General features: G+C 36.5%; 1 protein-coding gene across 14 annotated transcripts in view; it reads left to right on the forward strand.

Moving 5' to 3' along the window:
* The window catches only part of RABGAP1L (RAB GTPase activating protein 1 like), a 693,841-nt gene that overhangs the window by 601,251 nt on the left and 78,996 nt on the right, over window positions 1-13,594 (forward strand). For 2 of the 14 annotated variants that reach the window (XM_036844739.1, XM_036844688.1), the window contains exons 2-3: window positions 958-1,167; window positions 2,341-3,080. The exons of 10 other annotated variants lie outside the window; for them this stretch is intronic. In XM_036844739.1, the coding sequence (XP_036700634.1) occupies window positions 2,970-3,080 (111 nt within the window). In that variant the 5' untranslated portion in view covers window positions 958-1,167; window positions 2,341-2,969. The remainder of the gene's footprint in view (window positions 1-957; window positions 1,168-2,340; window positions 3,081-13,594) is intronic. 2 more of the 14 variants (XM_036844703.1, XM_036844696.1) reach the window with 1 other exon arrangement.

A 13,594-nucleotide genomic window follows, 5' to 3' on the forward strand; every position in this document is an offset into this window, starting at 1 on the left:
TTTTCAGTGGAGCTGCACAGTGTGAAGTCGAGGACTGCAGAAGCTCAGGTGGAAACCATTCGGGGAGATCAGTGGGTCTTAGTTCACCGGGAAAAAGGCAAGAGTAAGAAAGATGTCTTGCAAGGGAGTGAAGTACTGTATGTAAACATGGCTGTGTACAAATGACTCCTGAAGTTTGGGAGGGTACGATAGCTGTTATTTCTGACACTGGAGAAAATATCTTTAGGAAAAGAGAACACAAAGACAGTTTTTAAAATAGATCATTGGTTTGCAAAAAGTATGCTTTTTGTTGGGAACACAAATATACATTTAACTGTATGACAAAAGGAACATTTGAATTTTTGCTTCCCAGACTCTGAAGTATGGAGAAACATTTAAGGGTGACAAAAAATGAAGGATGCCCATCAAACTTAGAGGAGTCCTTGCTCTAGAAAACATATGCACTGTGGCTATGAGAGAGGACCTCTTGGATTTAGGAGTGAAATGTTGTTAATAATTAGAAGGCACTGTGGCTAATTAGAAGAGTCTTTTGAAAGTAATAAATCAGAAGCATTTTAAAGATACCTAATTGTTTACCTAAGAACCTGTGTGGAATTCTCAAAGGACTTAATTATTTGAAATTGTTAGCTTTTGTTTTTGTAATTTTAAAACTGTCTTTACAGCCTTTATGTTTCTAAAAGTGTTTTGCACTCTTATAGCCCTGATGCCTTAGAAGTTTTATGAGTTTAACACACAGCACCTACAATTATTTGATACTGTTTTCCCTGGCCGTTTTTTTTTCTTGGTTAGGAGTGTTCTTAACCAAGATGATTACCTATTGTTACACCGAATGTGCTCTCCCCGGGTGCATAGGCAACTGCTCAAATGCGGTTATAATTCTTGTTTGCCCCTGGGTGGTTGCCAGCAGGGAATAGAATAAGGCATTATGGGAAGTAGTTTCTTTACCTTCCACAACAGGTGTCTTTGTCAGTGCACCTGAGTCAGATATCATTGTGGAAGCACTGAGTCACTGGAGCAAAGGAAAATATGAAAGTCAGAGGAATTGCTTTCACAGCTAGAAAATGGTCCTGCAAGATAAATCGGAAACCTTCTGGTGCTAGTGAATGCACGAAGAGATTCACAGTATCCTTTAAAGTACTTCTGAAAAGATAAAAAGGAATTGAAAAGGTATGAACTGCCTGACGCTTTATAATGTCTCCTGATGATCATTTAATTTTTACCTGGTTAGTCAGCGTTAAGATGAATGTGCTGGAAGAATTTTTAAGGAAAATAATGCTTAAAAGGCAGAGCTGCATTGTAGGGAAAAAATAAAGTGAAAATGCTTTACCAGCTCCAACAAGGGTCAAACTCAGTTTGAAGCTGTTTTAATCTTGAGGATTTATTTAAAGTATTGCATTTTCTGTTTAAATAAGCCTATTAGTCTTGCTTGTGTTTCCTAGCAATAAGGTGTTTTCCCCCTTCCGTGTATGTGTGTGTGCGTGTGTGTGTGCGCGTTTGTAATCTAGAGTGCTATAGTATTGCAAAACTCTTCTAATCACATTTAAATGGACCCAGGTACTATTTAAGTAATCATGTTCATCTAGGTGGAAATACTTTAGAAAAACAAGGAAAAATAGACACTATAAATTTCATTCCAAGTTTTGTTTTCTGAAAAGCAGACTTAGACAACGTAATACTGCTATTGGTAATTAGGACTAAAAGTTCCAAACAGTATCTGTATTTGATTGTAGACAAACATTGCCAAACTGATTTCTAATTCTAATAAATAATATTTCTCTTGGTACTGCAGTGTCATAATCTATAAAAAGCAGAGAAGATAATAGCTTAATTAGAAATACTGGAAAGACAACTTTTGGTGGAGCTTTATCTGTCCTCCCCCCCTTTTTTATTTGCTTAATACTTTTCCCATGGAAATTAGCATACATTATATTTCCTGGTGATTTAGGCAACCTTGTAATGATAATTATGGGCAGCTTTCACATTTTTTATCAGGGCACATTGAGGTTCATTTATGGTCTCCGGCTGTACTTTAAAAAAAATGCTTCTGGTGGCTAAGGCACGAATAGTTCATTACTATCTGCCGATTTGGGTAATTAAAAGAAACCTCTAAGCTTAAAAATAGAGACCAAGAGAACATCTATCTCTGGGAGAAAAATAATCAGTTTAGAAATGAGAACCTTGTGTTGCTTTCAGAATAACAGCAAAAAAACTAAGCTCTCAATATCAAGAATTCTGTTTAAAATAGTCATGTTTTTTTAAGTGGGAGAAGAGGAAATGGTTATTCACTGATATTGCAGTCCCTGTTTCATTTTTATATTTTGGTACTTTTTTTCTTAACAGAAATACTCAGAGGGAAAAAAGAACCCTTTTTTTTTTTTTTCATACTTCAGGAGATAATTTTTAACTGCACCAAGAATTCTATAAATTCTGAAAAACTAAAGGCTGCCATCTATTTTCTATGAATGTGAAAAATAAGCAGTAAGAAAATCCACTTCTCCTCCAAGAAGAAGAATCTTGATGTAATACTGAAGTAAGAAGATAAACGAAAAAAATTTCTAATTATCAAGACCATAACAATAAATCAAGTTTTGTGTTTTTTGGTTTTTGTTTTTCATTTTTGCTCTAGGATATTTCCACATAGGAGACTTTTATTTCTCTCTTTGAAGTCTAAAGAAGATTTCCAAAAACTGAATTTTCCCAGATGCTCTGTTAAGAATGCAGAAGGTGTTTATAGTGTATACTTCCTCCATAGATAAGAGACCTCTCTCAGTTTTCTACTGGGGATGAATTGCTAGACAAGCCTATGATAGCAGCTGCTTTTTTTTTCTCCTTCTGGAATTTTGACACTCCACCCCCTCAAACTCAGGTGGGTGTGTGCGTTGGCACTGAGCTGCAATAGGATTTTCCCTTGGATAGTCTGGTCTGTAGCTGGGGCAGCAGCTGCTGCTGTGGAAAGGCCAGCTGGCAAGATGATGGAAGAAATCTCCATTATGGTAGCCTATGACGCCCATGTTTTCAGCCAGCTGCACGATGAAGACTTCCTCACTAGTCTGGTGGCCATCAGCAAGCCCAGGTCTATGGTAGGTGGGGCCTTGCACACTACTCTGGGGCTCTTTTTTCTTTTCTAATATGATAGTTATACTCCTGTAGCAATTGAAGCATAACTTCCTGGGAATTAAAATAGAAGTATTGCTGTTGGCGTTGTTACAGCTACAACAAGGTCTACAGGTTTTCAAGGATTTATTTACATAACTAAACACTATTATATCTTAATAGTACATTTAAAAGTGTCCTAGGAGTAACACTTAGGTTAATGCTTTCTTATGTAGTGAGGTTGAGAGGAGTTTTATAGTGCCAAACATAAATTTGTCCCACATGTTTGCCTTGTATGTATGTGTATGATTATTAGGTGAAGGCTACCTACGTTTACACACGTATAATTCAGTCTTTCTGCTGTGGAGCATTTTTACCAGTGGGCCATAACATAGACATTAAGAATTGAACTATCTAAAAATCAAATAACTCTCAGAGTCTTTACATTATTACTAAGAACTATTATGAGTATAATTTTAGTTGGGATTTGTAAATTTTTTTTTAACCATTCTCCAAGAGTCTTAGTTTGTATGTCCTGGCATAATAGAAAAACGAAGTCCTTGTGAGTGTTTGTTATTTCTTCTCTGTAGATGTCATCGTTATAATGGCTACTGATCCATACCTTTTAACAAACTTTCATAACTATTGTTGTAGTAACCTCTTATTTATTATATTCAGTAGTACTCATCACAAGCAACAGAATGAACAAGTATATCATAACGATTACCTTACTAGTATGAAATCCTAATTCTCTATTTTAAGACATGGGAACCTTAAACATAATATGGCAATTTCTTCAAAAAATATATTGTAATGAAAAAAAAAGGGTGGGGGGGAACTCATAGGTTGATTTAAAAAGACTTAAGGGTTATATCAGCCTGATGCAGTGTACTGACATTGTTTCAATGCTGATTGGAACACACCATAAAAAAATCTATAAGATAATCAGGGAAAATTTGACCACTAATTAGGTATTTAGTGATATTAGAATTATTCAATTTTTGTGTATGCAGTAATATTTTGATTATGTTTAAAATGATGATTTAGAGAGATTTATGGATATAGTTAATGATGATGATTAAGATAGGTAGGGATAGTTAATGTCTGCAAAGATTCAAAATAATCTAGTAGAGGGGTTGGTGATGTGGGTGAACTAAATAAATATGTGTTGATAATTGTTGAAACAGAAGATGAGTACACAGGGATTCATTACACTCTCTCCTTTTGTAGATGTTTATAGCTGCAGTTTAAAAGAATCAGCTGGACAAAAAAAAGCAAAAGCAAAACAAATACAAAACCATAATATACTTCTGTAAGTGTTCATCAATAAAGAAATATCCAGCCTATTGCATTCTTTTCCTATTTAATATAATTTCTATTTTTATAATTATATATACTATATGGAGATTGTTGCCAATTTTTAGTTAACCATAAATATTACTATATATACCAAGTCAGGATAGGTTAGTTCACAGTTGTGGATAATCTTTAAGCTTCATTTTAGCCATTAATTTTGCAATATTCCATCATGAAAACTTAACCAAAGAATTCAGAATTCTATTTCACTTTTTTCTGATGGTCCTATCAAGATCTTCTTAAGGGGTCTGAGCTGAGTCTTCAAAACCTTATAGGAATTTTCCAGGCCAGGAGGGAGAAGAAACAAAAACAGGGAGATGTAAAGTGACACAGTGTAGAGGACAGAGGAGGTTGAAGAGGTAGGCAGTGAGCGGGTCATGGAGAGCGTCATGTGCTCTCAATAAATACAAGACGTTGTGGGGTGTTCAGGGTGTGTGCTCACACATGTACAGGAGACAGGAAGAGAGAAAATGAATGAATGAATGAATATTAATATGCTTACCAGGGAACATTCTTCCATATTCTACATACTGATATATGTTACACCTTGATGCAATTCCAGCTCCCCCAAAGGGGATTTAGCCCTGGAATTTATTTGATATGAAATTTGGTCACTAATATGGAAAGTCTCAGAGGTGTGATAAGGACACAAAATACTGCTCTGTACACCAAACTTTTAAATAGTATAGACGTTCGGGTGTTCAATTTAATTGCAGAACTTTCTGGAGATACTGAGTTTTCTTTATCAGATTTGAAATTTGAAATAGTTTATTTACTGGTAACAGCTTTTGGAGGTGGTATTTGGTTTTAGTTTATCTGGGAAAGTTATACTAAAATTGTGGTAAGATAAAATATTTATCATTTGCTTTTGATTCCGTATTGAATTTTTTGCTTTGAGATGAACCCTTTAAATTGTATGAAAGAGATAAATACTCAGATTTTCTATAATATAAAATAAATTGCTTCTCAATATGATTTATTACTGTACTGCAAAGCAAATTATATTCTTGCTAACATATAAAATCCCCTGGGTTTAGGTTGACTATTGCAAGGGTATTTAGAAACTTTCTTAGTCCAGAATTAATTAAATATCTTTCTGTAATTGGACTTTGTTTCATAATAAGAGTTATCTTGATTCCTTAAATGGTAGAAATCCCAGTAAGTACAGTGTTTTTGGTGTGGACACTGAATCTTTTCATGTTCATAAGTAGCTCTGTGGCTTTCTGACTTTTTTTTTAATAAATTTATTTATTTTGTATTTTTATTTTTGGCTGCATTGGGTCTTTGTTGCTGCGTGCGGGCTTTCTCAGGTTGCGGTGAGCAGGGGCTACTGTTCGTTCGGGTGCGCGGGCTTCTCATTGCAGTGGCTTCTCTTGTTGTGGAGCATGGGCTCTAGGCGCTTGGGCTTCAGTAGTTGTGGCATGCAGGCTCAGTAGTTGTGGCACGCGAGCTCTAGAGCGCAGGCTCAGTAGTTGTGGCACACGGGCTTAGTTGCTCCGCAACATGTGGGAACTTCCCGGGCCAGGGCGCGAACCCATGGCCCCTGCATTGGCAGGTGGATTCTTAACCACTGCGCCACCAGGGAAGCCCTTTCTGACATTTTTGATGGAGACACATAGTGAAATATATAAGACACTGTACACACAAGACTAAAAGAAAATTTGACTAAACCAGGTGATGTATTCAAGTTTTTTCTTCCGCTCTGTTATATTTAATTGTTTAAAGGCTAGTTGTGAGCAACCATTAATTTCAGAAATGTCTCGATTCACACTTTGAAAAATATGGCTATATCCTATTGATCCTTTAAAAATGAATGATATTGCAGGAAAATCACAGATCCCTTTTATACAAGTCCTTTTCATAAATGACAGATAAGAAAAAGGATAAGGAAGCCAAGCATAACTTCTCTTATCATCCAGATCATCCACACACACAACATAAGATTACGTGGATCAGTACTGTATTTGCTAAGATAAAGTAAACAAAAGCCTAGAGTCATCACTAGCAGAACTTAACAACTTTTAAACTACAGCATGAAGAAGTTGGTATGTAAGGTGAAAATCCAGTCTAATCAAAATGACTCAAGCATTGATAAAGCTGCCTCATTGGACGCAGTATTCTTGCCTTTCCTTAAATCCAACAGACTACTTTTTCTTTGGTTGTTCACAGGCTTTGGTTGTTAACTCTTGCATTGTGAGACAAAACTGTACCCCTCCCCTCAATCCTTCCCTTAGCACAAGTGCTCACACAAGGAATAATAAGTGAAGGAGGGAGTCTCTGAAGTTTTCCTGTCAGGACCTTCTGTCTCCTAGTGGAATGGCCAGCATTCCTCTCTACCACCTCCACCACTTCTAATTATTTTTGTATCTGACTAGTATAAATAAAGGGAAAAGATCACACCTGTTACATTTATTATGTGTTCCAAAAGAAAGCTTTGAATATGTATTTAAATTCAGAATATTCAATTTAATGTTTAAACAGTGAGTAAGCCTAATAACCAATGCATACTCTGTCAAGCTTGAATATTTCATGTTAAATGTTAATTTATTTTCTACTGAATTATTTCAACTTTTTAATCTATAAAGTGGTTATGAAGGGAACATTGCTTTCCGATGTATGTTAGTAGAGGCCAGTATGTAATATTACAAACATTTTTGGGTTATTGCAAGTGCTGGGTATAAATACAATATCCCTTCCCCCAAAGACCTCACGGTAAAATAAAAGAGAAGCAAAATCAGTATTTATGGGGGTGATATTTACTATTTTAGGGTAGAACGAAGTGGAGAATAATTACCACTGATTGAACAGTGTGGAGGCAGAATTCCAAAGCGGGTGGAAGCAATTGAGTGAGGCTGTGAAGGCTGATCAGGTGTTTGCCAGTGAGTAGAAAGTAGTAGGACCTTTCTGAGCAGGGCGAACAGCTTGTGCAGAGGCCAAGAAGTTAACTATTTCAGAGGCTTTAAAGTTACAGTTCTCAGTTCAAATTTTACATCTGTTACTTACTGGTAAATTACTTCATTTCTCTAAGATTCAGTTTCCTCATCTGATAAAGGAGGGATATAGTAGCATTACATCACTAGATTACTTCAAGGATTAAGTGAGAGCACTTGTATTTAGCACAGTGAAAGCTCTTACTGTCTTCCCTTGTAACTGTCTGGAGAAGGCCTAGAGGAAAGAGTAGGGTGAGTAGCTAAGGTATCACAGGGATGCGGAAGAAGGCAGGGGGTGGGATGGACGAAATGGACTCGTTGGGTAACCCTGGCTAATTGCTTTGTTTGATTAGGGAATCACTATCAGGATATCAGTCCTACAGGAAACTTGAAGCCTTTTGCCATGGAGATGGTGTAGAGCAGCAGTCCCCAACCTTTTTGGCCCCAGGGACCGGTTTCGGGGAAGACAGTTTTTCCACGGGGAGGGGCTTGGGGGGTGGGTGGCGGTTCAGTGGTTCAGGCGGTAATGCGAGTGATGGGGGGGCCGCAGATGAAGCTTCCCTCTTCGCCTGCCGCTGACCTCCTGCTGTGCGGCCCGGTTCCTAACAGGCTGCGGACCGCTACTGGTCCACAGCCCTGGGGTTGGCGACGTTGGGTTGGGGGTGTAGAGGGTCTTAGGTTTGAGCCTCAGGATGGTGAGAATGCAATGTGGAGTTAATAAGAGGGCTTTATATGGGCCAAACCATCTGCTGAGTAGATATATCAATTGCTACAGTAATAGGAAGTAATGGACTGACGGGGGCCGCATTGCGTGCGGAAAAAACATTCTAAAGGGCATTACCTGCTGTAATGGCCTTTAAAAATTGAGTTGACAGGAGTCTGGACTTCTTGACACTTTGACAGTAGCAGTGTGAATAAAGAAATTAGTCCACACATGATGGTTAGTTCTTGCAGTGGATAGGTACAGTAGTATTCCTTAGGAAGAGGCAAGCAGCTGATCTATACAAGAAGAGTAAATGATTGAGACAAGTTGAAAATTAATGTAAGCTTTCCACCTTATAAAATTGGAAAGACTGTTGTTGTGTCAGCTTGAATGGGAAAGTTGGATATCAAGCATGTAATGGAGAAAAGATGGCCCATTTTGGCTTTATTATGTTTCACATCTTGAAATTCTAGATCGCAGCATCACTGTAAGAGACTTGGTTGTTCAGTGGTTTGTCCATTAACAAAAACTGTTTACCCAGACTAACACATGTTTATACTCTATTAGCACTGGATATATGTTCTTAATGGACAGATACCAAAATAGCAGCACTGTGCAGCAAAGGAAGGGAGCTCTTCAGGGAGCTGCAGTTTCTCTGTTGTGTAACTGGGAGATGAGGGTAAGCTTTCTGAAATTACTTCCTTCTTATTGGGTTGGCACATAGATTTCATCTAGCATGCCAAATTTAAAAAAACAGAAAAAATTCAGAGCAATTCCTTGTGCCAGAGATGGAGAAAACAATGAAATCAGTAGTTATTTCTAAATCTTCACTGTATATACAAAAATATTGATTAAAATAAAGCATTGCAACACCAATTGACTCATCCATATTTTTAAAAAATGTTATTATCTGAATATTTTACATTCTCATTATTATTTAAGTGAACATATTTTGGTAGTATTTCATCAACTTCAGTTTAGCAGAAGGAGCCAAATCATCCCTCATGTGGTTTATCAGTTTTGATATGAGTTAAGGTTCTTATGGTTGCAAGTAATAAAATCTTGAGCTATCTTAAACAAGGAAGGGAATTTATCATGTGGGCACCAGGTTGTGTTCCTTTAAACACAAGGGCAGGAGTTCAGCAGAGCAGGTACTAGACTGATGCTGGCAAACATTCTCAATATCTCATGCCATCTAATTAACTTCTCTCTTTGCATCTACTTTATCTCTTTCCCCAAGTTCTCTGCTTCTTCAATCCCATGGCTGAATATGGCTGCCATACAGCATTCAGATTTATAGTTCTGTCATTTGCAGAGTTCAGTTGCTACCCATGAATCACCACTGTAGATTCTTCAGAGAAAAATCTGAGTGTTAAGGGAGGTGACATAGTATAGAGTGGAGCCCAGGAGCACAGACCCTGGAGCCAAACTGTCTGGGTCAAATCCCACCTCACCTCCAACTAGCTCATTTACTTTGGGCAGGTTACTTGACCTCTCTGAGTTTCATTTTTCTCATCTGTGAAATTGGAAGCATATTAGAAGCGCCTTATAGGATTAAGTCAGTTAATACATTAAAGCACTTAAGAATACCCAGCACATAGTAAGAGGTATATGTATATAAGTTGATATAACTCCAAACTGATTCTTCCTTTACAAAATCATGAAATAAAAGATGAACATTTAGCAAGACTTTATAAATTCACTATCTAGAGATCATTTAGGTTGTTTTTCTATTAAATGTGAAATTATTAAACCAGCTTCTATGATAATAATTCGAACTCTTCTGCATTTAATCTTGTTTCAGATGTTGAGAAATAATCTTTCTATACTTGATTCTGGGAGTGGGGCTGATTAGTGAGTCAATTCAAAATATTTTTTTCGGAAGGTGTTATAGGAGCAGTTGACATGAAACATATAATACATAAAATTTTGTTTTATAAAATCATAGCTTGTCTACAATGACTGAAAAATCTTATTCTAGTTTTTTGTTTGTTTTAGCACCCGTATTCGCATTCGGTTTAGTAATTAATCCAAAATATTCATTGATCTGCTCCTGTGTGCTATGCTGTATTTTTGGCCCTGAGAATCTAGGTGTGAGGAAGAAAGACCTGTATCAGTTGCGAATCTTATACTATTTGGAGGAGAGGTAAGACATGAATATTAGCTAATGATATCACTTATCAGCCAGTGATAAGTGTTATGCAGAGACTTAAAATGGAGTGATGTAATTAAAGTCTTTAATTGGAGGCTTTATGTTGGGTAATCAGTGAGTACCTCACTGGTGTCATTTGAGATCTGAATGACATCCAAAGGAAAATAAGGAAAAAAGAGTAGCTCAGGCAGAGGAAATCTCTGAGAGAAAGGCCCCAAAGTGGTACAGAGCTTGATATATTAGCAAAACAGTAGGATCAGTGTGGTTAGAGCACCATGTGCCAAGGGTAGACAGTGGTAAGAAATGAGGCTGGGGAAGGAGTTGGGGGTCAGGTTATGACGTAGGGCTTTGTAAGTCAGAAGAAGGAATTGAGGTTTTATTCCTTATATCATGGCCTGTATTCATGTCTAATGAATCAGATTTTAGACTTGGCTAACAGAAATTTTAAATAATGATTAAATTATTAGGGAAGCCAGTATTACATCAAAAACTCACCACAGAAACTAACACACCACTGTAAAGCAATTATACTCTAATAAAGATGTTTAAAATAAATAAATAAAAATTTTAGGACACTGCTAGAACCCAAAGCAAAATGTTCATGGAAATCCATCGGTGGATTCAGGCATATGCTAGTTTTAATTCTTATTTACGCTGCCCTGTGATTACTCATCTGGAAAAAATGAAATGACCCAGTTGTCAAAATCAAGAAAGAGTTTTTCAAAACCAAAGAAAAAAATAAACATGAGGCAGAGATCTTTTCAGGAAAAAAACCCCCAAAAACTCACCACAGTGCTCAAGCTCAATATGAAATCGAATTGTAGCATTCAAATTCAATGCAAGGACTACAGGCTGGCTTATGAACGGGATTTGCAACAAAACAAACAAAAATAACACCGTTGCTCTGATTATTGTAATGCCCACAATAGAATTTCTAACAAGCTGAAATATTGAAGAAACCCTCTTATCTGACACAGCCAGGCCTGTAGTTGGTTGGTTAACAGAAAATGTTGGTTTAGGTGAAGCATTAAAAATAGTACATACTAACTCACATAAACATTTATTTTAATTTAAAACGTAAATACATATTTATTATCAATTTTGTTATAGGGTCCTTGTGCCTTTGAATAGGAGTTCTGAAATACATAATGCTTTGTCATTTCAGTTTCCTGAAGAGAGGCAATAAATTAATAAACTCATGAAGCAATCTAAAGCAAACTTTACAGTTTTTTTATAACTATTTTTACCTCTTCCATGGTGGCACTGCCACCATTTAATGTGACAGTGGCTTTTGTATTTAACCAGTCATCTTTGTTGTCTGTCCAAATAGCTCAACTTAGTTTTTATAGAAATAGCAGTTCAGTTTCTTTTCGTATTCATTTTATTATGATCATAAACATGTTTGGGAATCAGTGCAATTAACTCTTTTTTAAGCATAAATTCAGTTGTGGGAACAGCCTAGTAGCCACAGGAGTTCAGCATGCCCAGAGTATCAGATTTCTTTGATAGAGAGAACCGAGAGCATTAGTTAGTCAGTCGAGGTTTTTAAAGAGTATTATTTATCATATATTCTTAGTCAGATATTGCTGCATAGCAAACGACCATAAATCTTGGTGGTGGCAGATAATAATAGGCCTGTGTCTTTTGCCTTATGAGTCTTTGGGTGGCAACATTTGGCAGAACATGGCTGGGCATACTTGGGCATGGCTGAGCTTACTCGGCTCAGGACCCAGATTTGGTTAGATCTGTTGTTCCACACCTCTTACTCTTCTGAGACCAGCAGGCTCTCTGGAGTGTGCTCTTTTCATGACAGAGTTTAGAAGTTCCTAGCATGGTCACTGGGAACATTTGATGGCTCTTAAAGGCCTAAGCTTAGAGCTAGCACACTTTGATTTTTGTCCGTGTTCCATTGGCCAAAGCAAGTCAAAAGGCCACTTCCAACATAGTGGGGCAGGAAAGTATACCCCATCTTAGAGGCTGGAGGAGAGGAAAACCAAATATTTGCTGAACAATCATCCACCACATGTATAATAATTGACTTTTGATGTAATCATCATGGTTAGGCTAGCTATCTAAAATATATAAACACTGTGTTTCTCAACAGCATGCGTAGTTTATATTCACCAAAGCTGTATATCCACAGATTTGTCATCAGAAAATGACATATACGCATTGAAAATACAGTAAAACCTGATTGAAATTCAAGCTTAGCAAACACTCTATTACCCTTTTTCATTTTTCTTGGAACTTTGAAGTGGATCAGTACTCTTCTTTCCTGTCCCTCCCAAACATGATTAAAAACAGAAATCTCTTTTCTCCAGTGAGATTCCTTGTGTGCCAGCCATGGAATTGCTGGCATTGTTATTCCAACCTTTATAGCTCAGGGATTTTTAGCAGTTTTGTGGTCACGGTCTCCTTTTGCAGTTTGGTTAAGTCTATGGACCCCTTATCAGAAAACTTTTTAAATGCATAAAATACACTAAATTAAAGGAAACCAATTATATTGAAATATAGGTATCAAAATAGAGAAAAATAAGATTTTTGAACATTGAGATATAACATTATATTGGTTTCAGGGGTACAACGTAATAGCTCTACATATGTATATATTGCAAAATGATCAAAATAAGTCTAGTTAACTACACGTAGTTTATTTCTTTGTGATGAGAACTTTTAAGATCTACCCTTTTAACAACTTTCAAATATACAATAGAGTATTATTAACTAAAGTTAATGTTTCAACCCCAGGATTTATTTTATTCCCAGGACTTATTTATTTTATAACTGGAAGTTTATGTCTTTGGACCACCTTCACCCATTTTGCCCACTCCCTACCCCCCAAAATCAGATTTATGTTACAGTAATATGTGCTTGTTTTTATTAACACATTAAATAACAAGATATGGTAGCAAGTAGAATAACTACTATAATTCTAAAAAAGTCATAAATATAGATAGTATTTTGAGATATATGCAATTACTGTAATGTGAATGAAAATATCTGTAAGGTCTATTGATGACAGAATCACAAATACTGCAGTGGATTGTTGCCTACATTCATGATTTAAAAGAGCTGATAAATTTCAGAGGTTCAGGAAAATAAAAGTATTTTTTCCATCCAAGGTCAAGGACACTGAATTCTCTCCATAATTCCCTAAAATAACATTTAACTTATATTTTCTGAGATATGAAGGTAACTTTTCCTTTCCTTATGGCCACCTAGGAGAAATTTGACCATGCCCGTCAGTTTTTGTCTTCTCCTTGAGTATATAGAAAAATACTTGTGAAACTTGTGTGATTATTTGATTAGTCTCTCATTAACGCGTAACCTCCATGAGAACAGGGCTATGTCTTTTTTTTT

This window comes from Balaenoptera musculus, chromosome 1, assembly GCF_009873245.2.
Source record: "Balaenoptera musculus isolate JJ_BM4_2016_0621 chromosome 1, mBalMus1.pri.v3, whole genome shotgun sequence".
Taxonomy (NCBI): Eukaryota; Metazoa; Chordata; class Mammalia; order Artiodactyla; family Balaenopteridae; genus Balaenoptera; species Balaenoptera musculus.